We start from the raw sequence: 26,704 nt of genomic DNA on the forward strand, positions 1-26,704 counted from the left end.
TTGTTCCAGACATAGCTGGAAAGTGCTGTGTATGCACTGCTGTCTACCATATGCACCAGAAAACCCTGCTGCAGAGCTTCTAGTTGCTACCATAATTATCATAGAGGCAGATGAGGTCACTGCTAGAGGGCAAATGGAAGAGCTTAATGTCATCAACATTAGTGTTATCTGTGTCAAAGCATCAGTGTTTTAAAAATCTGTTCTTACAGAAAGAGCAAATCTGAACATTCACTTTTGTTTGGAAACTCTAAGCATACTGAAAGCTCCATTATTTTTCACTCAAATACAATTGCAAATGCTGAATTGTTTCTTTAATATACTTTATTGCAGTGCTACAAGTTGCTTGGAGACAAGATATTTTCTAATCACAAACAGTCTGCAGATTATACGAAGCAAATTTTAAATATGGCTGAAAAATTTAAAAAGCCACAAGCTTGTCTTGGTGCTTACAACCTTTTACTGCACTGGAGAAATTTTACATGATTTAATCACAGCAAGACAAAGCATCTTTACTATAACTGAGATTCAGGGCCTGCATTAATAATGTATTACATCTTTATTGTACCTTCATTAATTCTGAAGTTACAGCATCTGGACCTATCCATTACATTCTGTGTAACTTGTATTCATTCACTGGATCCTCTCTAAAAGTGCATGGTCATTTTCAAGTCGGTTAGCAAAAAGGCGTCCCTACAATAAAATTACTTCATGATAGCTCCTGCTGCAGCTAGTATTGCCTCCTGTCCTGAAATTCTCTGTAACAGCCTAGGCTTGAGTATCATAAACCACAAAAGATGTCTCAGACACTTCATATTTTACTTTCTGTCTGTCTGTAGTTCTTTTAGTAAGAAGCAATCTTGGAAAAAACATGCCCCATTCTACTTCTTGTGGAGTGCAACCGACTTTCTGATATCTCAAAACCAGTTATTACTGCACATTATTAGTCAACTATATATCTTCATTTATCAAGCATCTGACTGCCTCTAATAAAAGATACTCAATCAATCCTTAAGTGAGTACCATCAACGCTGTGGCCGTGGTAATACAGAGCTCAGCATCAGCTAATTACTGAGTATATATATACTCAGGAGACAGGATCAGTTTTGCAGTCAGTCCTGAGTTTTTCCCCACTATGGGTACACTGCTAACAGTAAGCAAGCCAGCTCAGGCATTTTTCCTAGAGCTACTGTAACACTTTTGACTGCAATATAGACTTTTCTTTTAAGTTTTTGCACTGAGGATCAGAACTACTAGTTACAATATGAAGCTTGTACATCGAAAAAATCTGATTTAAGGATCAGCTTTTTGACAGCTTTGCCCCAAATTGTTATACAATAAAACATCCTTACCATCTAAGAATCAAATCCATCACTTATTTATGATACTTCCTATAACAGATAAAATGGAAACATCAGGGATACTTGCAAAAGCTTTTTACTGAGTGGGAAATACTGCTTCAAAAGGTGGACACATCAGTACCTGAAGGGACTATGAGAAAATGCAATGATGTTTGGAAAGTGCTGTATTCTCACAAGTTTTGCTATTATTTTTGATTTATCCTATTTAATATCAGTACATCTAACTACATCACATTTTAAATGTGTCCATAGCTGCAATACTGAGGGCTGATCTCTAGATCAGTGGTAGCTGACCCAAGCTTCTGGGCTCCAAGTTGCAACCCACAGATGTGAGTCAAAGTCAGTCTGTCCGGAAGCAACGTATTCACATCGATATGATGCTATGCCTGAGCTAAGCAGCTCCATCTCTCAGCTTTCTCTAGACTTCTGCACCTCAACAGGACTCATTAGCTTGAGCACACGATTGCTCATTATATCTGTTGGGCTGGACTTGCTGCTGGCACCTGTCTGTATAGTTGTCTTGATTTTCGAAAAGGCTTCTCCATGGTAATGTAATTCACAGTATCCTCTGCAGGACTACAGGATAAAAAAATCTTGATTCAGCCCTTGAAACATATGATGATAGGCAGTATTTTATACAGCAATATTAGTGCTTATGATACTAGAAAGCAATTATGGAAACACATTCCCTGCCCTTAGGAGCTTACAATCTGAAAAAAATATATTACACAGAAGAGATAAACCTACAAAAAGCAGAAATGTTATTTCCTTACTTTCAGTGCGTATCTTGCTAACATAAGGGATTTTGAACATAGGAAGGACATAAAGGAGTTATTGCAAATTAAAATGGAAAAGTGATGAACGGAGTGATAGCTTGAGAAATTATTGTAAGAGTGGCTCGAAGAAATAAAATTACAGAAGGGACCTGAAGCAGGACAGTAAACAGCTGCATTGTAGAAAAGATGCAGGGCAAAGGATCATTTATGACTCAGAGCTCAGAAAAACAGCAAAGCAGTGTAGCAACAAGAAATAGATTTTATGTATTTGCTTATCCATATTACTGAAGTTGTGGACACTGACCAAGATCCTTTTGCACTAAGCTTCTTGTTTGATGCCTGGGTATGTGACAGAGCTCTCCCCAGTTTCTGCCAATTTCAGTGATAGCTATGGTAGTGTAACTCCTTTCAAAAGCAGGCTGCAGACTTTTATTAGCTGAAGGCCAAGGTCAAAACTCATGCATAGATTTGCATGAATAAATGCAGAAACAGTATGCCCAAGTGCTGGCATGAATCTTTTTCACACAGTAATTGCAGCTTCTGCTCACTGAAACATCTTCCTGTGCATCAACAAAATAGCCATTTATAAGAAGGAAAATATTACAAACTGTGATTTTGAAGGAAGACTCATTGAGCAGCAGAGGGCTAAATGGTAATAGGCAATATAAAAGAAAACAGAGGCCATAGCATCTCCTCACCCCACTGGTTACTTTAAGAGTGATCAATGGTAGTAGAAAACCTAAAGATATAAATTGGAGTAATTCCATCTTCCTACAAAAGTAAATTCTTAACAATAATGTATTTCTACAGTATGTCTCACTGCAGATGTTTAGTCTTTTAGGAGCTAGGCCACAGATACCTCAGCTGTTCAAAATTATTGAATATGCTTTGGAGATTAATTTGGCCAGAGCAAACTGATGGATATAAGCAACTTCAAGGGTTGCTCAGTGTCTAGCTGCTCTCTCTTTCATTTCTTTACCTCTCCGTTAAATGTCTTGGTAATTGTTTCTGCGCCTGCAGCGTCCATAATGATAAAGCAGGTAGAGCAGTACAAGGTCAAAAATGAACAACAAGCCAACAGCAACATCAAATCCAATAAAAATATCTGTGAAGGAAAAACAATAAAGGAAAAGGGAGTTAATGAAAGACATGCATAGATATCATGTACAATGGAAATATAGTTACATTTTGTTCATACTTCTGGCAAGATCACATAGCCTGCATTTACTGACATATGCATTACTGACATACGCAACATAAGTACAAAAGCGTATACTTCAGTCCTGGAAATGCATAGGTAGCTTCCTGTGCATGGGTAGATCTTACTCCTAGATTTTCACAGGTCAAGACAGACCATGTGTAGTTAACGCAATGAGGAGTTTCATCAGGGATCAGCAAAACACCAAATATATGTAGAAAGGGGGAAATACCAGGACTGTTTGAAAGTAGCATATATTGCCTTGCCCTTCACTTCCCTCCTAGAAATAATATCGAGGCAGGAAGAGGTTATCAGCTGTCAGCTGACTGGTAGTCCAAGGCAAATAGCTGCTATGTCTGCATGGATCAGCTGCACTCTGTCTGTACAGTGGAGGTTAAGGTGTCAATTCATAGTACATGTGCCAGAAATACAGATGCATCGATCTTACTGTGCATGTGCAAGCCATTTTTGCTTCACATCTACAGATGTCTGTTGCAGGTCTGATGCATCCAGCATACACAGGACTCCTTTCATAGCACCCACATTAATACTTCTGTTGGACATTCTCAACAAGCAGAGCTCTAGTTTTGGCCATGGCCTTTAAGTAGCTCCTTATGTGAGTATGCTAATAGTAGCACTGCCTTCACACTGGTGGACAAGTCTACTCTTCACATTTTCAGAGAAATTTAATTTCTGTCAGCTTTCCCTGTCTGTAGTAAAGCTGTCCGCACTTGTTAAAGGGAGATCTATCTATTGTGTGAAAGGTACCTTTGGAGCCGTTGATACAATTTTTGCCTCCATGTCTTATGTAGAAAATACAATGCTGTTACACTACCTTTCATTTTGTCTTTCTTCCCACATTCTTTTGACCAATTTTCTGTTATCACAGGAGAAACTAGTTGAGCAAACTTCTCAAGTGGACAAGAAGAGGTGCATCCTGGCAGAGTGAGTAGGTAAGGATCCTTTGAAGAGTCATTCCGATAATGCATTTCAATGCTATATCGCCTGATTAACAACATTGAAAAGATTTTTTTAAAAAAGTTCTTAAACTGAAGTTTTCCTATTTAGAGATAGAATGTTGGAAATAGGCTCTGGCATCCTGCTCTAGAACCTGTTCTTCAGGAGTGGAGGCTTTGTGAAAAACACCTGGAAAGCTCACTTTGCCAAAGCTGGTTACACTACTGCACAGGTCACCAGTCAGCTCAAAAGGCCCTTCTGAAGGCTCCTTGAATGGCAACAGCACCAGGCTCTTGTAAACCAACTGGTTTACCTTGGGATTTATGAGGTGCCTTGGATATGTTGTTGCTATCATTTGAAGAATCAGGAAAATTTATTTTACCATTTACTTCCAGCTGGTAAAGTGTGTTTTCCTCTTCTTCCTCTCTTTCAAACCACACAGATGCATACGCATAAGCAAACTTATTTTTTCCTAGTTTTAATACAACTTTGTGCCTACTCAGTGAAGTACCAGTTTAAAATGAATTTATATTTCCTCGCAATATTTGAGATGAAAAATATTTTGGGGAAGAGGGAACCAATTTCCAAACACTCCTTGTTCTTGCATAGATAAGAGGATACTTGCCCACTGCTTTCTTGGTAGAGTTCAAAAAACTGGCAAGCAGCATATGGTGGCAGTTTTCCATTAAAAATACTGAGAGCAATCTGGAGGGCCCCAACTGTGGTGTCATGCTATTGGAAAAAAAATAATCCATCATTGAAAGTCAGTTAAGTCAACTACCATTTATCCAGAGTAATGAGACGAGTAGAGATGGAGTGGAAATCAAGATAAAACAAAAACTATGTAAATTTGACCATAAAAATGTATTAGGTATATTAATCATTGGGAAAAACATGTTAACAGATTACTACAGACAGCCCTGAGGCATTTTCAAAGAGTTCCTGCAGTATGTGTCTTACACCATCTGGCAATATTTTGGAGACAGAGATACTGAGGGAAAGGAAGATGTGGTCTGAATAATGAATTAGTTTTTCAGTGCATTTTGCTACTCCTTCCTTCAGCAGTGTTTTGGGTTCCAAGGTCAGATTAAGGCAGTATAAAGTAATATATTCTAAGTCATTTCAAGTGAAGATACAAGTACTTTTTTTCAGTGGTATAACAGACAAACAGTTGTGAACAAAGACTACTCTTCTCGCCTCCACACACACTCCAGAACTTTTTGAAGTGTTCTTCCTTCCGTTTGGATTTATACAATAAAATCTCAGTTTGGCTTCTATTTTGATGGAATGAGTTTCCCCTCCATCTTGAGTCTCTTTCTCTCCCCATTGTCCCTCCTCTTGCAGGGTATGCCAGGAGGAAGAGCTGAATGAAGGAAGTCCAGTCACCTCGATTCCTAAATTTTACAAGCATCTTTGTATACATATTTTCTAGGGTTATTTGTATTATAGTCTAATAGCTATGCTTTAATTTCTATTCAGGATCTGGAACTTTTTAGACTGATCAGTTTCAAAAATAAGAGTATAGTTGGCTTCAAGGCATTAAAGCAGCAATGAAAAAAATTCTGTATGCACTTCTTCCTTTTCAAAAATAATACAATAGGGCTAGAAAACAGAAAAAAGCAGCAAGGAAGATTTAAGATATTGAGTGGTTTCTACATGAGTAAAGATTTAAATAGAGTAGGACTCTATCTTGGAAAAGGAAAGGTGGAAGAGGTATGACAGAAAATAGTAAATTCATCAGTGACCCAGAAAAAGTGAATAAAGAATGACTATCCCCTGTTTCTCACAATAGAAATGCTAAGAAGGAGCTCAGTTTAAAAAAAAAATAAGGAAGTACTTTTTTTCTTTCAATACACAAGTCATTGCCACAGGATGTTGCAGAGGCCAAAAGTATAAATGCATTAAAAAAGTGATTAGATAAATTGATGGAAGAAAGTTTGTCAAGAGCTATCAAACACTCAGATACAGATTCTATCTCAGGAAGTCCTAAGCCACAGATTGCTGGACGGTTGTATCAGGGGAAGCATCACTCTGTGCTGACATTATTCTCACATTCTTCCCTGCCGTTGGCCATTGTCAGAGACAGGATAATGAATGAGCTAAGTGGAGCTTGGTCTGACCCGAATGGCCCTCTTCATCCGCTAAAATAAACAAAAAGAATCCACAGCTATGTCATCCTATTCTAAGCAGAGGAAAGGTTTGGAGGCGCAACTGAAGTTCTGCTATGTGCCAGCATCTCTGAGTTAGGAGCACTTAAGGAAAGATGCAACTTACAGAAACTCTACCATTAGGCAGAAAAAATGGATGATAAAATATGTAGTTTTCTTTACCAAATGCGGTTTGACTGAAACTGAGGTGAGATCCATGCTTCTGCTGTGTTCTTGTACTGACTGGTGTTCAGCTTGTTAGCTGAATTGAACTATATTATATTATTCATTCATTTAACTTACAGGGAGACTGATTATTCTCTTTAAGGGTCTTTTATGGGTAAAATCATAGCAAGATTTATGAAACATGAAAATACTCACTGCAGAGTAGACCTCCATTTTTCTTTGTTTTGAAGAATTGGCAGCTTGCTTAATACTATTTAAGATAATATTCACAAGGACACCTTAAAGAGATTGGAACAAGGAAGAGGAATGAAGAGATGATATTTGCATAGAAACCAAAAAGACAAAAGATTTTGAGTATCAAATAGAAGACATCTACTCGGGTCCTGTGCTCATTTTTTAGCTTACTATAAGTCCATAACTAGAGAGAAAACGTTACAGAGGTGAAATATATCATCCAGGTCAAGTGAAGAGGCAGAATTTACAGGAAATCATCTAGAACTGTATTGAGAACTGGGGCTAATGATGCTTCCAGTTTTGTTATGCTGAGACCTCCTCTCCATCATTTTTTGTCTGTTTGGAGTGTTGCAATAATGACAGCTGTGCTAGCCTCTTCCTCTCTACGTGCTGAAGAAATATTTTTAACTGTTTACTTCCAACAAGTCACACAGTATCAATTCTTCATTTTTCCAAAGCTCTTTTGTTCTCATTCTCTAGACCAGAGATATTCGAAAACGAATGGGATAAGGGCAGCAGAAATTCCTCATAACACAATTTATACAGTTCTAGAGAAAGAGGACGTAACTGGTGTAACACTAGGAAAAACGTCCTGAGCACATGATATGGCCAGCTACCAGCTAGAAGGCTTTAATGCAGGCTGGGCCTGTAATTACTATATGGATGGATCTGGTGATATATATGCCCAGATGATGAGGCTGCTAATAACTCTTTACCTAGGTCTAGACTGCAGGGTACGTGCATTACAAAGGCTAGCCCCGAACAGTCCAGCCTGCAGACATACAAGCTGACTTGTTTGGGTTTCCTGCTCATGGACACCTGAGGATCATATGATAAATTCCTGGGTTGTGTCCTGAAGTAGCGTTAGCATGTGCATAACCTGTGTGCCCCAGTTTTGGAGCTAAGCAGTAATGCCATTTCTTGCAGTATAGACATAACGTGAATCTCTCAACTTCTATTCTGATCAGACTCAGACTGTTCTGGAGCAGCTTTATATCAGTCTCTCAGAGAGCTACCAATGTGTTGCTAAGGTTTGGGCGCAATATATAACCAGTACATCAAAAGGAAAAACAAAGGTCAGGAAACAATTAGAATAAATGGAGAAACAGAATATAAACTTAATCTAACCTAGTATGAGACAAATAATGATCATACCCATGAGGGCTTGAATTTTCCCTTGATTTTCTATATTCTTTCTTAAAATCCTAATCCCTTAAAAACTATGGTATAACTTAATACATTAATGTTTACACCTTGTTTCAATATATCATCCATGCAAATGCCAGCATTCAGCATGTATTTTCATGCTTAATATGGCATCCAATGTCCATAGTTACAAACCAATGTTCTGTATCAATAATTTTGCATGAGTCAGGTGACAGGATGTTGCACATTATCATAAACATTGTCTCCTTTCTGGGAGCTGTGCATTTTTTAATTTACCTCCTTGTAGTCGTGATTTCTCTTCTGTTTTATAAAGCCCAAATAGTGATAATAAGGACAATTCTGCCAGTTTTTCCATCTTGTCGATTACATCTTTGGTGGCCCATACAGGGAGAGTATAATTGTGAATACCCTAGTGATAAAGGAAAACAAAATAATGTTTTTTTCTTCAACTGGTTTCCATCATCCTATTGCCCAGCCCCACACTACCACATTTAGACCCTCTGTCCTGCAATTCTTTGCCCAGTGAGGTTTCACTCACCAGCATTCCCTGAAATACACTTTGTAGGAATGGGGATCAACCTGAAGTGGGTGGATGGGAAGAGGGGAAACACCCATGTGAAGGGATTCTCTTGTAGGTTTAATGTGTTCTTGCTATATATGTATGTTTTTGGTTTTGCTAGTGTGAAAGATTGCAGACGTGTCTTATTCTCTTGCTTTCCTCTGGGTCTTCAGGGTATAACCTAGCTACAGCTCTTCCTGCCTTTTCCATGCAGTTGTCAGGTGCCAGTTCCATCACTGGCCATTAACAGGCAAGTGTCACTCTCCAGTCATGTAACAGTGACAGTGTCTTACAGTGTTTAAGTGCCTCAGTGTGTGGAGGATATGTTCAGCAGCCTTCACACGCTGCTCATAATGACTGGGCCAAACAGAATCATTCCATGCTTTGAGCCAGTCTGATTTTATTCCCTGGTAGCAATCATAATCTCCTAATTTTCTAACTGAGAGATCATAATCTTACCTCTCATTTTGAACATCTGAGTATTTAGACATTTGGCTGTTGATAGATTAAATCAAATAATGTCATTTTCCTGTTAAAAATCATAAATATGACCTAGGCAGCATGCTCAAATAATTCTATAGCAGCATATTCGGAAGGAAAATGAGATAATAAAAGGAATGGATTCTGGTACCAGTACTTCAGGAGAAAACCAAAGGAAACAGCAATTTCCCAAGCTGTAAACCATGTTTTTTGGGTTATCTTTTACCAATGCACTAAATTAGAACTTAAATTCAAACTAAAAAAAAAAAAAAAAAGCAAGCAAATCCATGAGAGAAGGCAACTCATTCCTATGAAATCACATTGCCATGGTTTAATTGAAACCCGGCTTAGGAGTTATACTCTTTCCTGACCTCTATTGTATTATTATTACCTCACAGTGTAGAGTATCGTATGTATTCCAGAGCTGGAAATTGTCCAGTATTTTAAGATGATTTAGTTCAAGTCCTGTATTAACTGCCATTGTTCGTAAAAAATCCTGGGGGGAAAAAAGTGAAGTGTATACCACAAATACTCAATACATATGGAACATATATGCATACAGATTCATTAGCACCCAACCTGGCAACACAGTAGTGTTTAATTTTACATGGGTGAAGCCCTTTTAGGAGAAGATTTTGGTTGCAGATTTCATTTTGTAATCATCTCAAGGTACTGATCTCTCTTTCAGACACTGCTTTTTCTCAGCCCTGCTATGGATAAGTCTGGTGCTCTCTGCACTGCACTCTTCTCTCTTCTGACTGTTCCAGGAGACTACCTCAGTCATCTCAAGCCTTCAGATACACAGAAGGCACTAAAGGAAAAGGAACATGAGAAAAATGTTGAGGAGAAAACAGAAAATTAAAGACAGCTGAGGCAAATATTCAAGATGAGGCAAAAAGAAATTGAAAATGAAACTAGGTTTTCCTTCTACCATTAAAGAGGAGCTGAATATCTATGTAATAGTTCCACAACAATTCCCATAGGGATTCTTGCTACATGCTACCACAGGGACTCTTTAATAACCCTTGTTCCCATGTTACCTGTTTCATACTAGTAGCTGAGAGATAGGATAGCTGTGAAGCCCTAACTGCCCTCCCACTGCAGGTGAGTAAGGCTGACCAGAGCAGCTGAGCTAGCAAAAAGTTAGAAATAAGCCAAAAAAGGAAACTGTTTGGTTTAGCCCAAGCAGTAAGCCTGAAGTGACTTAGAGAGAATGTGTACAGGTGCAGTCGGGGTATGAGGAACATGAGACCCATGCTTTTTTGTGCAGTAGTGCTATTATGAAGTGCATGGTAGACAAATGAGAGCAGCAGTAACCACTGTTTAGAGCAATTGTTATCCACAAGAACACATTTGCTTGAGTCAGGTATAACATCCATATACCTACATCTTTCTGCAGCACTGGAGTCAGAAATTTTTAATCTCTCACTGTCAAGACTTGTGTCAGGGCCAAAACAGAAGCGTGTCTTGTAATGGATCCAAAATACATCTCAGAAAAATTTACATAAGTCAGAGTGTTCACCTGGATGGGCTTCTTTAGTCCTCTGTTGTAGTGTCAAGTTCAGAAAAACACAGCAGGAAGGAATAAATCTTCCAAAGTTTCACATTTATCAGATTTACTCAGATTCATTTTGTGCTACCCTGTGGAATGACATCACTGCATCCAGAAATTTCTTCTCCCCTCATATCATGGAACTTTAATTATATACAGCTCTAAATAGTCTCAGAAAATTAATGTTAAAGTCACATTTTAAAAGATTGATATAGAAAAGTGTGAGAAATGCATAAGCATATAAAACATACTTTTTGATTCTATTGGCCTAAATTTCCAATTTTAAGAAAGCCCTCAGGATTTTTTTTTTTTTTCATTTTAGTGAAAGGAAACAATGCAATTCTGTAACTGTTACATCTTACTTACATTCCTTCTTCTTAGATTTTGGTTCCTTTTTATTTTGTCTTACCATGTATGGTTGTATTCTATTTTGAAATTCATTAGATGTTTGTGTTTCATTCTGAAGTTCATCAAAACGGGGACAGTCAGGCAGAGGAAAATGGAGCCTCTGAAACAAGAGATACAAAACTTAGAATAGTTCTATAATTAATCATCAGACTTCTAGTTTTTCTGTTCCTGAGATTGCTGATGTAGTATTTGTTATATAGATTTATGGCTGTGTACAGCTACTCCATAATGGTTTGTTCAGGTACCTTGTTCATGAATTCAGTTACCATAAGCAATGAACTGTGGTAACTTGCTTTTTTCAGTGGCTACTTGTGGCTATAATAGCTTGATTTGTCTCAGTTTTGGCAAAAAGCAATTATGCTAATCTGTCAGGGGATCACTTTGAGAAATGGATCAAGGTCCATTATCAGGAATTTAAAAAAGCTAACAATTCCCTCTTAATTTCTGAATCCCCCCAGGTGCAGCTTGAGTCCACCTGGTACTGGAATATGAATTGCTTCTGCATCTACACATCCTGCTCTCATCTCTTTGGAGATAAGCAGCATATTATATTAAGCATTTTAAGTATCGCTTAATGGACAGAACTTGAAAGAAGAATGAAAAAGAAACTGTGCTCCTGAAATACTAAAAAGCTGTGAGCTTAATGGCTCTGTTCTTTTTTAGGGATATGGTTCACTTTTAATAACTCCAAGTGTATGCTTTACGAGGTCACCTGATAGTACATATTTATCTGAACCATGTGTAAATACATATGTGTCCATCCGATGCTGCTCTAGCAAATACACTTTACACTAGTTGCAGAAGGACAGATGATATCTGATCCAGCATAAAGTGTCAGTAGAAAGTTATGATGAGCAAAATAAGCTTGTGTTGTTTCAGCACTTTATGTTGCATCACTAGAGCATTTTTGACCCGGCACTGATATTATCCTGTCAACCGTACAAATCATGGCAAGGAACTGACTTTAATATACAGTGGTAAAATTAACTTCAAGATCTATGGCTTATGTATGTGCAAGAAGGTCTGCTTTGTCTTGGGTGAGCCTTAGCAGACTGCACTTCCAGTGCGCATCTTTTCTTTTTGATTTATCAACATGAAGCTTGCAGCAGCCACCAACTGACACTAGTACACTTTCACATGGACGGATTTCCAAGGGTGCATTTTTTCTGTAACAGCAGCACACTGGAGGGTGAAGGCTTAAAGCTGCAATATGAACTGGAGAATGTTGCTTAATTACACAATAACAAATGTTTTCCCTGCTCTATGGTATAATTATCCCACTCTAGATGTTATTAATTAAGCCACTCCCTTTGGCCTCATCAAGCAGTACTCAGTACTGTTGCCTGTCAGGCCAAAAAGTAAGCTGTGATGAGGATTTTTTACAGGACTGTACTTGGCCTCAGTTTACCACTGTTGCTTAGGGCTTGAAAATTCCTTCAAACTTCTCCTTCATTTAACAAGGGAACCATTGTTTTGGGGTGATTTGCATATTTAATAGGAATTTTGACTTGCCTTAGAGTTGTGTTTCAGTGAAACATCAGTACTCCCCAAGGCAGCTGCAGAAGTGGTAAGGTACCATAGTTTCCTACAAATGAGCTTGCCTTCTCCAGACAGGTCATTGTACTGCACTGTGATTCCCCTAAGGCCTTTGAGGTTTTATTTAGCCAAAGCTCTCCCTACTTTGATGCTTTTTCAGTCTTCTGCTGAAGTTTCAAGCTGAATCACATTGTGCCTAATACAGTTTGTGGAAACCCCTTCTCTCTGTACCTGCTTTCAAGCATGGCCTCCGAGAATAGAGGAATGCCAATGGGAGGCACATGCGGCCACCCCCTAATGACAGAGTCCATCCTCTGATGTTGGTGACTGGACAGGCGGTTATTTAATGGGGGAGTTGGGGGGGTGTATACATTTCCTTAAACTCAACTTGTGTCCTTAAAGGCAGAAGAAAACTACCCTTTCTGTCATTACACTCAGTAACTTTTTATCCTTGTTTAACACACTGTTCCTTACACGATCCTTGCCACTGGAGCCAGGGAAATTAAAATGTACAACTGAGTCAGTCAGAGAGAACTATGTATAGTAAAACTTCTCTGCAAGACCTATTATTCAGGTAGGTCTGCTCTTACTATGAACCACAAGGCAAGCACTAGGGTTTCATTAAATGTTTGTATAACACTGAGCATAAAAGGACCCTTGTCTGTAATTAAGGTGCCTAAGTGCTACAAGAATAGGAAAGTAATAATTGAGAGGTCATGACAGTGGCTGGTGAAAATTCCATTCTTTGAATAAACTATGGGGCAAACTTGACAAAGAGGAGAGGCCTGTCTAGCTGATTGGTGCTTAGAAAAGCACTTGTTCTCTATAAAGGTTTAGGCAACTTCCCTATAATATTGTTCAAAAGTGTCCTTGCCAGGAGAAATGTTAGGGCTGTACCTTGAAGAAAATGGTAGCACATATGACAATTCAGATATTCTGCTACTATAGAAGAAGGATATTCATGCAGCTATTACAGTTGGCCTATGACATACTTGTCAGCCAGTAGCTGCAGTTGATGTTTTCTATTAGATTGAACTCAAAAAGAATAGAAAATATTTTTTAGCTTTTTTTCCCCATTTTTCCTCTTTTTTGATTCTGGGAAAGTTTATGGTGTTATAGGAAGTGTCCAGTCAGTACTCACCTGGTCTGTTGATTTTTGCAGGATATGAACTGGAATGGGTTGCCAGAGAAGGTCAGGGTTCCAAATTTGGCTGCTAGTTGGTGGGAAGAGGCCAGAAAGGTATGACTGGGCACTCATAATGGTGCGATCATAGTCTGTACTTTGGATGTAAAACTGAAGATAGAATGGAAAAGATTAAAAATAAAATGGAAACAGTAAAAAAAAAACAAAACCCAAAAAGAAGGAAATTTTACCCAACTCATAAATCCTGGATTCTCATTTTTAGTTTTATCGTTTTGCCTAAAATCAAAGCAGTGAAAGCATAACTCAGCTTCCTAGGGCCCTACTTCATTTGCATAAATGAAATTGCCAAAGCAAACTTTCAGTTTGGAATCTGATCCTCAGATTGAACTAGGAAGAATAAGAAAGCATGATTTAAAAGAATGAAACTCTATCTTCTGAGATTCAGAGGAATATTGATATACGTAGATGTGTCACTTAGGGATGTGGTTTAGCCATGGACTTGACAGCACTAGGTTTATTGTTGGGCTCAATGATCTTAAAGGTCTTTTCCCACCTAAATGATTTATGATTCCATGATCCATCTGCTGTACCTCAGGAATGAAGGCACTTAAACTTCTCTTGGAAGCAGGGCAATGCTATAGTCTTTTATGCCTTCCCATCAACGGATCCCTCACGTACAGACCAAAATGATAGTGGTATCTTCCCCACGATGGATCTGTACCATGCGAAAAACACATCCAAACAACTGTTAGACCTCTCTTTTACAGGATGAAGTATGTGAGCATGGCCCATCACATGGTTGGATACTCATTCATTCGCCTTTCAATGGAATATTGGGTCACTATGTATAATTTCCCAATTAATTTGGTGGCATGGAGCTGTTCGGTCCTGGAAAACTGGGCAGTAGAAGACCTGAACTAAATGTAGGAGCTGAAAGTTAGACTCTAGTCTATGTTTTTACCCTTACTTGATAGCCGGGCTATTCTTTTATTACCTTAATTTTTCTATTAATGAAATTAATATGATGATGTGCTTTTATCTGGCACAAGTCTATAGTTCTGCTATGCCAGAGAAACGTCCTCCAGACAGTTCTGCTATATACCTCTTGCCGGTTGTATGTGCTGTTCAAAAAGTTGGAATATCTTTCCCTTGTGTACTGTCCCAGTTCAAACAGCTGCTGCATTCCAGTCTGTGAGGCAAACAAACAGATGACTATTAGATTAAGGTCACTGAAGGATCTTCACGTAGAAGTTTCATTTCTGTTTTATTTTTTGTCTTCAGCAATCAGTTTTTAAGTGATCATTAACCATTTATATAAAGTACTGTATATGTTGTATGTGATCTAGAATTTTTAACAGAAATACTCATATCTATGAAAAATGATACATTCTGAAATGCTAAGACTCCAACATCTGCTACAGGAAAGGCAATGTGCCTGATTCTATACAAGTACTGTTTCCACAGTGCTGTAGCTCTGTGGATGTTCCTGGAGTTATTAATGATCAACATTGTTTTTTACAATGCATGTCAGTTAGTGACAGCTGAGAAAGGGTGATTGATAACCTGGTATTTATTATTGTCATTGCTTTGCTATTGGATCAACCTGATAAATTTCTGCCTTGCAAATCATGCCTTAAGTGATTTTCTTTCACGTTTGCCTTGGTGCACCTGCAGTTGTGTTAGATTGCACGCTGTCTTTTCTGTTATTCATTTCAAAAGCTGTGAGCTGAACTTTCTAACTTCTAGATGTCAGAGAATTACATTCTTTACTACTGTTGCTAAAAAGATAACAGAATAGCAAAAAGCTCTCAAAATTCATGCCAAAGCAGAAACTTTTGTTTCTTCTTACAACATAAGCTATGTACCTGGAGATAGTGATGTGTTGTGCAAGCGTCTGAATTTTACAGATCCTTCAAGCCTCACTTCAAAAACCAAATGCTGAATTGACTCTGATTCATGCTTCTGCATCATGATAAAGTATTAGGAAATGCATTGGCCTTTCTTTGCTCCAGAATTTCATGTCAGATACAGTTAAAGAGCTAAGGCTAGATGTTGAAGAAGTAGGTTCAGTGCATCCTACTGAAAATCTGGGCTGAAAGTAACCTTATTAGAAGGCATGTTAGAAGCAGCCTTCTCCTGCAAGACATCCCTTGTTTTGCGAGTAGTTGGTTACCAGTCAAATGATGAGATGTGGACTCATCACTTGACCTGGTGGGCAGGCGTCATTCCTTTACCCTGTCACAGGGCCCAGTACGTAGTGGTCATTGGAACTTCATCAATGTTAAGAGTATAGACAACGTTTAAACTTGCCATTTGTTTGAATGCAAACACACTATCAGGAAGTTGTTGCTTTTAGGAAGGTAGTTATAAAGCTATGATGAACAAGATTTCAATTTAACAGTAATTGGATGAATAATGTTACAAAAATGTTTAGGAATTACGGGGTATTGCTAATACCAACTGTTAGTACTTGGGATTTGCTAACATTTCTGAGGCACACGTAAGCAAATCTGCCCACTTCCTATTTTAGTAGCATATATAAGTTCTAAGAAAGTCAATGTACCTTGGTAAGTTGTCCAAATCCCTGGGGCCATTCACTTTCTTTGTGTAGATCAGTCGGAAAGTTTACAATTGGTGTTCGGTCACCATGTCGGAAAACCTAACAATATTACCAATGAAAAAAATTTATTTAATTACTGTTAACATTCCTTTATTACCTAGCTAGAAGTCAAGCATACATTACACTTCCAGTGCCATTTTTCAAATTAAAATATCGCAGAGTCTGCAGAAACCTAGTCATGTAGGATCGGAGTACATTCTTTACACACAAGAATATGTATAATTATATAGGAATTTAGCAGACGTGAGCCTGATGAGTCTTCCTCCTAGAACATAAAATTAATCAGCCAAGATGTTAATGCTGAGATTATATCCATAGCTAGGAACTTAGACAAGAAATCTGACTGAATTTTGTACATTCGACACCTCTGAATATTAAACCAGTTTCTGATGTGCTTATATTAGTATTTAATTACTTTGGCATAGACACTTGAAACTTTTGGTAACTGCTTTTTTCATAGCAGTATCTTCAATAGTAACTCCATGTACACATGACTCTTATGTTTGATCTCTAAAGTCATCCTAAAATATAAAGATGAAAAAGTATAAACTTTTAGACTGTTAGCTTAGTTAATATTTATTAATACTTTTACATAGATGTATGAAAATACTTTTGAAAGTCTGTAGGTTTGTTGATTTTTTTTTCTGTTAAATTCAGTGAGAGCAAAGAATTTGGTCGCTTTCCTATCCCAAACACTCCAGCATGGTGAATATCAGTGTGATACATTCAGTCATATTATTTTTACATCAGAAACCTTAAATGAGCCTTTTTTATATTTTTCTTCCAGCATACAAAGGAAGTGCCAACTCTAGATTAAATGGTTCTGAAAAATTCTGGATTACCCTCCTTAAGTATGTCATGTGTGGCTTAGAAAAATGAAGTCCACAAAAGTTTCACATTAGAGGAAATGCTGAAATACAAATTCACAGGGCTCCAGACAATCTTCCAGGATTCTGACCTAAACTGTTGCAAACATTACCTTTGCTTGCATCAATGTTCACATAATGAACCTCATTCCTGCAGAATAAAATGACAATGTGGAAGAATGGTATATTTGTTCATAAAGTGACATTTATTCCATAATACCTCACTGGTATAGAGCTTGATTATAATTAATACTCTCCATTGCCTTATTAAGCCACATCATTCTTGCCCAAACATCAGAGAGGTTTGTACTTGCTAGTTAGTTTGCCACTCCCACTGGGAGGTGTTTTATGTTTATATTTTTCAAAGTAAACACAAGCAGTGTGGCTTAATGTTTTAATTACAACACACACCCTTTTCATCAGCCTTCTGGACTAATGTGCATGAACCTGTGCTAGAGCAGGTACTTCAGAGGTGGAAAATACTGTCCTTTAAAAGCAAACAGAATTGGATTTCTCCCTATGTTAATTTTCTACAATAGGCAGCAAGGTTTGCTAGACTAAGTGTTACCATTAGAACCATGTAGAAAACTGCTTGTTACTTTTTTGCTTTGCTAGTTGAATTTCACTAAAGATGTGACCAAATTGAAGTGAATATTTTTCAGCAAATCAAGGAGGTTTTTTCACCATGATCAACAACATGTTGATCAACATGAAATTGCACAGTTTTCAAGAAAAAAAAAAAACAAACTTTTTTTTTTCTGAGTTCAAGTACAGCAAGAGTCCATAAAAGCTTTCTTTTTCTTTTTTTTTTTTGCTTCTCTATGCAATTTTTAATTCTCTTCTTTCTAATGTGGAATCTCCGTTCTTTATAATAATTTCTCAGAGCATTTCTAGTGAACAGGAGAATAAGTAAAGAGCTACATTGTCAGGTGACTGATTCAGTTGCATGCAAGAAAAATGAGTGAGGAGGACTTTTGTGTCACTGCTTATTTCCTTGGTGTTTTAACATGCTGACATACATAGGTGTCAGGTAGGATTCATCAGCTTTTCTGGACAAGCTAATGACTCTAAAGAATGAAGGTTAAATTCCCAATTAAAATGTAGCTGCATACTTTCTTCTTAAATTATCCAGCTTCACAGAAAAGCATTTTTATGGGTAACTAACAGTTATTCCAACTGACTGACATCTTTAAATTATTTTGTTAGGCAATATGTAGCAATGGATCAACACTTTGCCAATAAATATGCCTTTTTTATTATTGACAAATTACTGAAAATATGTTAGATTTTAAATACTGGTTTATGATACTTTATACTAAATGTGCAACATAATCCTCAGTGTGTATTTCACTGTCACAACAGTCGGACCCTAAAAATTTTCCATAAGCCATAACAGAGTAGCATTTTATCTGAACAGAGGTTAGAGGGCAAAAAGATCAAGATTTAAAGATATTCAAATATATGTGGGAGCAGGTGATGTAAAGAAAAATATTTTTTATCTTTGTAACCTTAAGAAATGGAAGCAGTGGAGTATGTTCTCTTCTAAAAGGCAGCACAGCTTCATTAAGTCCACACAAAATAGAAAAAAAGTTCAGTTCCTTGTTTGTATTTCTGCACCTTCATTGCACAGTGACATATAAATGTGATATTAATACTAAGTTGGAAGTAGCAAGAACAGAACAGATACTTAGCAGAACCCTGTTTTTAGGAGTTGAAGGACTAAGCTTTTCAGCCAACTGATTTTTGTTTGAGCTCAAACCTCCTTGCTTGCTATTTCTGAAAATGACCTTGTTTCAGTTGCAGTTGGAAATGAAACAATGACCTTATGAACAGCCACTTAACCTAAAAGGCTAACTCCTTCAGTCATAGCTACATTTTAGGATACTTTTTTAGTATATATTTTAAAGCTTTAAGAAGAGCTTGTGTATTTGGAAGTTTTGTCTTTTTCATTAGAACACCTGATACTGTTAGGGAAAGAAAGTGTTTCCCTGCAGAGCATGACTTGCTCATCAGTATATGCTTTGCAACATTCATCATTTGGATTTTGTTAAAAAGGAGTTGATCCTTCAAATTAATTTGAAAATACATGTACTGCAGCATTTATTACTCCTGGCCTACAGATTGCATTCCTGACCTTTCAGAAGACAGAACATGGCAGGATGAGAGAAAAGGAACAAGAAGGCATCGTAAAAGGTGGAAAGACACTAGAAATCAAGAAGGAAGGGAGGTCAAGGAGGATGTACACAAAAGGAGCAAAGTATACCTGTTTGGTGTATTTATTTCAGTACTTCTATCTGAGGTGCTTCACCTCAGTCAGTTCTCAAAAGCAATAGATGGATAGTTACCAAATACCCTCTCCTTCAGCTCTAATACAGCTTGAACCTGATTTGGTGTCTGGGTTCTCCCATTCACTCTTTGTAACTTTGTGAGGGTGATCACTTCAGATCAAAATGGCCACATGGCTCAGACTTCGGCCAGTATTTACTTCCAGTAATCTTAGGTTAAAAATCATATTGGAGAAAAACGGGTGGAGGAGAGGGTAAACTGAGAATATGGCATGTATAATATACATAACATCTTCATTCAGAAATGCCATTAATTATCTGACTCTGAGTAATAGTGAGCCTCTTACAGACATTTTTTATTGACAGACTCAACTTCAAACAAAAAGATTTTTATCTTAAGCTGGCAACAGGGATGAAAAAGCAAGAGAGAAATGGAACCAGTCATGCTGCCAGTTCAGGGAAATCATAGATGCAGAAACACTGAGCATGTTTTGTCAAGGTTCAAATGGCTTGGCTTGATCAGACACATAGATGACATGCTCAGTCAACACTTCCTATCTTGAGCTACAGGAAGAAAGACATGATGAAATCACAGTACTTCAAAAACCGCACCTCTTTGTATATATGACAGGTGAAATGCCTGTGTGGAGCCAGAAATTACAGGTCAGAACTTCTTTATACAGACACAATAAACCAGTATTTCATTTCTACTTGGGCATCTGATGTTCCTACATGTTTCCTAATTTCTTCTTTTATGTCTAGTTTAAATTCAGTGCACAGGAATTCTGGTGAAGGCTAATATGTACATGTGAGAAAGAAAATTAAAATAGCATTTTGAAAAATTGGCTTGAATTAGAGCTTTTCAGCCAAAAGGACTTGTGGCCAGTAATCAAAATGCACAGAATCAGCACAAAGATGGATATCATGAGCAGAGATTAAGTCACCTTCCCAGAGCACAGAACAATTCTAGAAATGAGCAAAAGGGAACATTTATCCATTTTTTCTTCCCTGTAGATGTATTTTATATTGTGCAGTTCTGCTGAAAAAGTTTAAAGAAGTCATTATGGCATATCTTCACAATGCAGTACTACTCCCAGGTGAAAACATAGCAACTTACAGAGTATAGCTGGGAAATGGCTATTGAATTATCTCAGAAAAATGCCTTTTAGACTTACCTTGACTGTAGCCATACCCTCGTTATATCTCATTATATCAGTGAAATGTTCTGGGGCTAATTCCTATCCTATTTGTCCATGCTAGCAATTCTGTTCCCATGAAAATTCAATCAGTGAGTTCAGAAGGCAAAATTCAATTGAAGACACAGAAACCGTGCCTTGAGAAAAGAGATGCATGTTGATAATAAAATTAAGCCTATTGTAAATTGTTATGCAGATTGGTCAGTCTGAGTAAAAGTATCAGGGATAAAAGGAAGACATTTTAGATTAAATTTACCTATTATTTTAATATTAATTGTGATAAGCTACCTTATAAATAAATAAAATCCTAATTATTTTTTTTTGGTAGGTGGCTGCATAGTTGTGGTAAGCAGCTGATTTTGGATAGGAAACCTCTAGCTCCATAGTGGTGAGCATTTCCTGTAACTCCTGCTGCAAAATCACTGCTTGATAGAACACAGTAACAGCTGCAATTCAATACGTGTCTCCTCCCCTTGAAACAGTTAATTCTCCAAAGCTTGCTGATTACTTGATTTCATCTGCATATCCAGGTCTCCGTTTTATCATTAAAACAACATTTAAGTATATTGCTATACACAGGTTACTGGAGTTAGTGTTGAGTCCCTGCCATGTGTAGTGTCTGATAGGGCAGTAAACCTCAGCAGGAGTAGGAACTGGTTTTTCCTGTGGACTCTGGCCTCTTTCCAAGTGGCACATCTACAATACAGCCAATAGACAGCTAGATATGAAATAATTTACGTAGAGCTAGGTAATATGTGTTGGACACCGTACTTCTGTCTATTTACTGCACATGCACAAAATGTGTCAAATAGAGAAAGGTGGAAGAAGATCTTAAAATTCCTATTTCTAAATGTGAATTCAAATCCCCACAACTTTGTATTGAAAATTTTCATTTACACTAACTATTCTTTATCAGTATATCTCTTACTAAAAAAAAGAAATTATAATGAACAGGACTGTGATGCAACCTTTACAATCCAAACTATTTCACTGAATTAATCTCTCTTTTACCTGAGGTATTGGGGAAATGACACTGGAGTAGTGTCTAGAGACTTTAAAATAAGAAGTGACCCACCAAAAATTATTACAGTCCATTTACAACCAAGCTGCAGTTAATGCAACATGTATCTCAAATCTCTACATAAAAATGCCCTTTTCTGTTTCTCAGTGTACTGCTGTGCCAATTCAGTTATTCTGAAATGGAAAATACATTTGTTTTTATGGTAACTTCTGTAACATCATAAGCTTCAGCTTCCAAGAACAGAGAATGTAGGCCATAATCATCAGCTCTCAGACTATGCATCAGTTTCAGGTAAATTAAGCAAGAACAGGTAAACATTGACCTTAGATCTCTCCTGTGCACTATGCATCTACCACAAAGCTAAGTTGTTCGGTTATCTTGAAAGAATAACTAGAGGTCATGAGATGAAAAATTTCGTATCTTGAGGCATTTTTATCTTCTTTCAGTAAAGTCTTTAACCTCAGTAGAGCAGAAGGGCAGCAGTGGTTATCTTTAAGTCTAAAAAGAAGTAAAGAAGCTACACACCTTGTTTGATTAAACAGCCCTATCAAATTCCCTGTGTTGCCCGCAACAAGATAGAAAAAAATCTACTTACTACAGCCACAAACTTCAGTTCTCTTTCTGCAGTAGTCTGCTGAAGCAGAATGAGGATAATATGAAAATAAAAACATAGGATCCTAGATGGGTTGGGAAACCGTATCACTTCCATCCTGGCAGAGGATGAAAAAGGCTTTGTAGCTCCAGCAGCTGCTCAGGCTGAACAGCCCAGACGTCAGGCTGTACTTTCAAAAGGGGTGGAACTGCTGCTGGTGAATTTCAAATCCAAGAGGAATGTTGTGTGACTACGCAACAAATTGCATTGCCCTTTGTTTTCAAATTACTGTTTACATTCTATTTAATCAAATCATAACTCAGTTCCTTTTCCTTTGTGATATTTTTCTCTTTTGGAGTGTAAGGATGAGGTTAAAATATGAAGGGTTACTAAACTTTCCTAATGTTTCAACCTACCTGTTCTGTTTCCACTTCTCAGGGCTTGGAATTTTTCCATACTATAGCATGGCCATGAGGATGAACTTAGAATCAAGAGCTGGGCAATACTGTTTCTCTTTCCTCTTTGCTGCTCAATTAGTCTTCTTTTCAGCTTTCCTCCCCTCCTTTTTTCTTTCCTCTTCTACATTGTCCCTTGAAAACAGTATAATTATTTCAAACAACATTTCGTGTAGGTTAAAATTACTAGTCCCTCAGATAAAACAGTTGAATAAATCTTGCAACAAGTATGTTCTTTAGGCTCCTTTCTGGGCAGCTATTTGCTCTTCAATTTGTGTGTGCTCTTTTCCCTTGGAGTATATCTATACTTCCCCTTGTGTAACTGCTTTTGTCAAGTTCTTCTTTAGCCTCAGTTCTCTATTAAATTTCTTGTGAACAAGCCCTGGAGCTCTCATTTTTATTGTTACTGATTCAGAGCACTCTTTCTGACAATAGCTCACTGACTTTGAGAAGATTGGTCAGCTTGCCTTGGCTGACTTCCTTTCTATAAAATAAGCATAATGATATTTCTAGACTTGATTTCATAAGGATTTTCTGAGTAAATAAATTACAGTTTGCAGAGGCCATAAATAGAATTCTCTCAGTGTTAAAACTTAAGATCTACTGTGTATTGTCTGAGTCATCCCACTCTGTTATAACCAAACCTGTGTCAGGGTCTTCTGTTGAGCTCTCTGCAACAGTATTGTCTACAACTGGTATTTTACAGTTTACCAGAAATTCTGTCTTTAGGGCCCTAAACCCCACTAAGCCTCAAGGGCTTTTTCCTCTGAGTTGTGTGAATAACCTGATGTATTCATTTCATCTGATGGGTGGGAGTGGAAGAAGAAGGACCATGGCTCCCAGGCTTTCCCATCTCTCTTGTCAGTCCATGCCCACTTTTCACCACTTCTCTCTTCCTCCACTGTTATGTCCCCACCCTGCATTTTGGTCTCTCCTGGTGTGATTGTGCCAATGCAGAAGGTGTAAGAGAGTAATCCGTACTTCATAAATACATAATACTTTGTCTTTCCGAAAACAAGCGTAAGCTGATCACCTTCCTCTATCAAGAGTGCAGGTCATAAAATTTGCTTTCTTTAGAATATTTCAATATCTCTCAAAAATCAAGCATGAATGTCCTACTTTTTTAATCTACATAGCTTTTTGGATTAGTGGTTCCTAAACTTTTTGGATCAAGGACTCCTTGTTGGCTCTCAGAATTTTTTGCCATCCTTCCTAGGTCCTTATAAAATTCATAACTCGTTAGTTTTTATAAGGTTTGCTGGTTTATTGTCTTTCTTTGATGAGTGACTATGACTAATGAAGTCTCATTATTATAGAACCCTTACAGTAATTTCCCTTTAGATGTGAACTCAATTTTTTGTGATGCTTGATGGCATCATTCAGGAATGTTTGAAAATACATAACATCTGCATTGTATAGAAAAAATTTGCTAACATCCAAGCATATGATACATAGTTCTACTTTCTGTGGTTTCACTCTTCCCTTTGGCATGTATACTTTGCTAGTGAAATTATTTTATGCCCAAAAGAATGGGCACTGCAACATCTTAAATAAATCTCTACACATTCCAAAATGGAAGAATACCCTCATTTATGTGTCATAGTGGTGAAGACAGGGTCCTGTAGGAATCCTGGAGGTAGTCTGTAAGTATGTTGGTAGCATGTACTTAATTTGGAAATTTCCTTGCTTCTCTTTTGTCTCCATTCCTACTGTGTGTTTGGCAGCTATAAACTGTCATGTTCTGCAACAATTAAATTCTTACCTTTTTTGGGGAAAGTTGCTTCAAAATAAAAAAAAAAATCATTCCTTTATCTATCTAGTTACAGTTGTCCAAGCATTATAATGCAAGTGGACCTAAACAATCTGAATCATGTTTATGTTAATTTTGCTCATTGGCATATATTTTAATTATGAAATTATGGCATTAAGTAGAATTAGCTTAGGACCAATTGTCCATTTTAAGTGCATGTAGCTACCTTGAAGGCTTGCTGAAGCATAGCTAGATTGGCTTTGAAGTGGATAGTTGCAAAAGAAGCCATGCTTTAGTGTTTGCAAGGGTTACCTTAGGTAACTGCTGCTGGTGAAGCACAACCTACACACTGAAAGGGCAGAAGCCATTGCAGACAAGGCAGCTGGGTGTGAAAGCATTGCCAGCACCCATGGACCAGGCTGCTCACATGGGGAAACAGCTCAGGATCTGTCACTGACTGAATGGGCAGGTCAGCACTTAACCTAGTTTGGATTTATCTGCAACCATTTTTCTCGGGTTTTTTCTTGAGCTGGAAAAGGGAAAGAAAATTTTGGTGACAAGAGACAAATTTTCCAAGAACTGTGTTGAAGCACTTATGACAAAACCAAAAGACTTTCTTGCAGTCCTGTCTTGGGGTGATTTCACCCAATTGTGGGGAGTAGGAAGGGATAAAGTGTTCATTGGTGACACGGGAAGAGTTAACTTGCTTAAGCTGGTGACAGGACATGAACCTGTGTCTTGCAATACAGGATAAAATGCTCTAAGCATGAAGTTACTATTCTAAGAGAGATGGGGTGGAGGAGTTGAAGAAAGTGTCTACTCAATGTCTCCTAAGAATTTTTTAGCCAAATTTATAGTATTCACCTGGTTACAGGGCACTCAGACAATTTCTTTCTGGTCTTATGTTTAAGGTGTTTGCCTGAGACATAGGAAGCCTAATTTGCACACCAGAAAATATGTAAACAAAGTGAACTGCTATGAGAAAGAGGTAGAAAGTACTATTCATCTTCACATTCCTCTCTGAAACTCTGCAGCTTGGTGGTGATTTTATTTTTCTGGAAGATGTAGGGTGAGATCCTTTCGGTACAGGAGGGATTTGAATTTGTGCCTGCCACATTTCAGATGAGTACCCTAAGCACTAAGTAAAAAGAAGGAACACCTACTTGTAGCACTACCATGAAACAAATCAAAATTAGTCAATGAATTTGATCCATATTTGTGAATTATGGTAGGTTTGGTTTTTTCTTTCTTTTTTAGGGAGTCACTCAGCTCAGTAAACAACCTAAAGAGAAAAGGAAGTGGTGAAAAAAAGGAAAATTACAGTCCAGGTAGTACAGTGCCACATTTCCCAGGCAGCACAAGATTACTGTTGCTTTTCTGTTGTTCATTCCCCATCTTACTGACATTGTTTCAGTGTACAACGGGAAAAATAGTGGGCGTCATGAGCTACGTCTCACCTATATTACAGCACCTATGACTATTCAGGCTATTGTATTATAGCAAGTCTTCTTTAAATACGACTGGACTGTCTATGCATTGTTTGTGAAGGAAGCAAGGAAGTTCCATTTTCATGTGATACTGCTTTTGCAACATAATATAAAAAATTCTTTTCATTTGCATTCTAAATAATTCCAAAGCTGAACTGTAATATTTTACTCATTTCTTCTTTAAGAGGAACTGAAATTAAACTGTTTATGGTTTCTTACCTGCAAAAGACTATGGGACAGATTTTTCAAATGGAGTCAGCTGGTGCAGTTGTAGAAAAACATCATTTAAAGTGTTTTATTATTCATTCACTGACACTCCCAATTTGTATTCCTACAACAAGATCTGGGCTTGATGTTTCAGACTTAATGAACACTGATGTTTATTTTTCCTTGAAGTAAGCAAGGTATAAAGGAAGTCTTCCTTTCTGTGTTCCTACAGGGAAAGTCCTAAGAACAAAAAACATGAAGAATGTGTGTGATGGGATTTCTGCTGAATAGGGATGAGGCTTTAGAAATATCTTAGGAAATTAATTTGAAATTTAATTTTGCTCAACAGAAGTCAGAATGTCCAAGGTACTTTCACTAGGGCATGTAACAGGGAAGAAGACATGGTCTTCTTATATGTGATGGAAATCTATATAAGGTAAGATATCTTCCTATAATGTGATGGTAAAGGAGGACCTTCTGTTGGTGTTCTGTGAGCAGCAGCCTCAGCTAGGATGCACTTCCA

At 37.6% G+C, this 26,704-nt stretch overlaps 1 protein-coding gene and 1 long non-coding RNA gene across 3 annotated transcripts in view; one reads left to right on the forward strand and one right to left on the reverse strand.

The window, feature by feature from the left end:
• Positions 1 to 11,561, forward strand: part of LOC119147676 — a 29,060-nt gene extending 17,499 nt beyond the window's left edge. Inside the window, exons 3-4 of the long non-coding RNA XR_005104109.1 lie at positions 4,222 to 4,285; positions 11,481 to 11,561. This is a non-coding gene — a long non-coding RNA (uncharacterized LOC119147676). The remainder of the gene's footprint in view (positions 1 to 4,221; positions 4,286 to 11,480) is intronic.
• On the reverse strand, positions 305 to 22,401 carry ACP3 (acid phosphatase 3). Of its 2 annotated transcripts, XM_037386959.1 has the most exons (12): positions 22,286 to 22,401; positions 16,266 to 16,361; positions 14,805 to 14,891; positions 13,700 to 13,852; positions 11,024 to 11,122; positions 9,454 to 9,558; positions 8,300 to 8,432; positions 6,818 to 6,900; positions 4,915 to 5,021; positions 4,168 to 4,337; positions 3,114 to 3,239; positions 305 to 1,934 (listed from the first exon to the last, which is right to left on the reverse strand). In XM_037386959.1, exons 1-11 carry the CDS (start codon positions 22,397 to 22,399, stop codon positions 3,121 to 3,123), a joined length of 1,266 nt encoding a protein of 421 aa, XP_037242856.1. In that variant the 5' UTR covers positions 22,400 to 22,401; the 3' UTR covers positions 305 to 1,934; positions 3,114 to 3,120. The 2 variants fall into 2 exon arrangements, with proteins under 2 accessions (XP_037242856.1, XP_037242855.1); XM_037386958.1 differs by having other exon boundaries at positions 305 to 3,239.
• Between the last annotated feature and the right edge of the window lie 4,303 nt (positions 22,402 to 26,704).

Source organism: Falco rusticolus, chromosome 4 (assembly GCF_015220075.1).
Source record: "Falco rusticolus isolate bFalRus1 chromosome 4, bFalRus1.pri, whole genome shotgun sequence".
Lineage (NCBI taxonomy): Eukaryota > Metazoa > Chordata > Aves > Falconiformes > Falconidae > Falco > Falco rusticolus.

What these genes read in the sequence shown, in the direction of transcription:
- ACP3 (XM_037386959.1), bottom strand. Translation starts at nt 22,399, where the DNA reads ATGGAAGTGATACGGTTTCCCAACCCATCTAGGATCCTATGTTTTTAT. An exon ending in AACTGAAGTTTGTGGCTGTA is followed by an intron (nt 16,362 to 22,285) that starts GTAAGTAGATTT and finishes TAATATTGTTAG; the next exon opens with GTTTTCCGACATGGTGACCG. An exon ending in GCACATACAACCGGCAAGAG is followed by an intron (nt 13,853 to 14,804) that starts GTATATAGCAGA and finishes TTCTATCTTCAG; the next exon opens with TTTTACATCCAAAGTACAGA.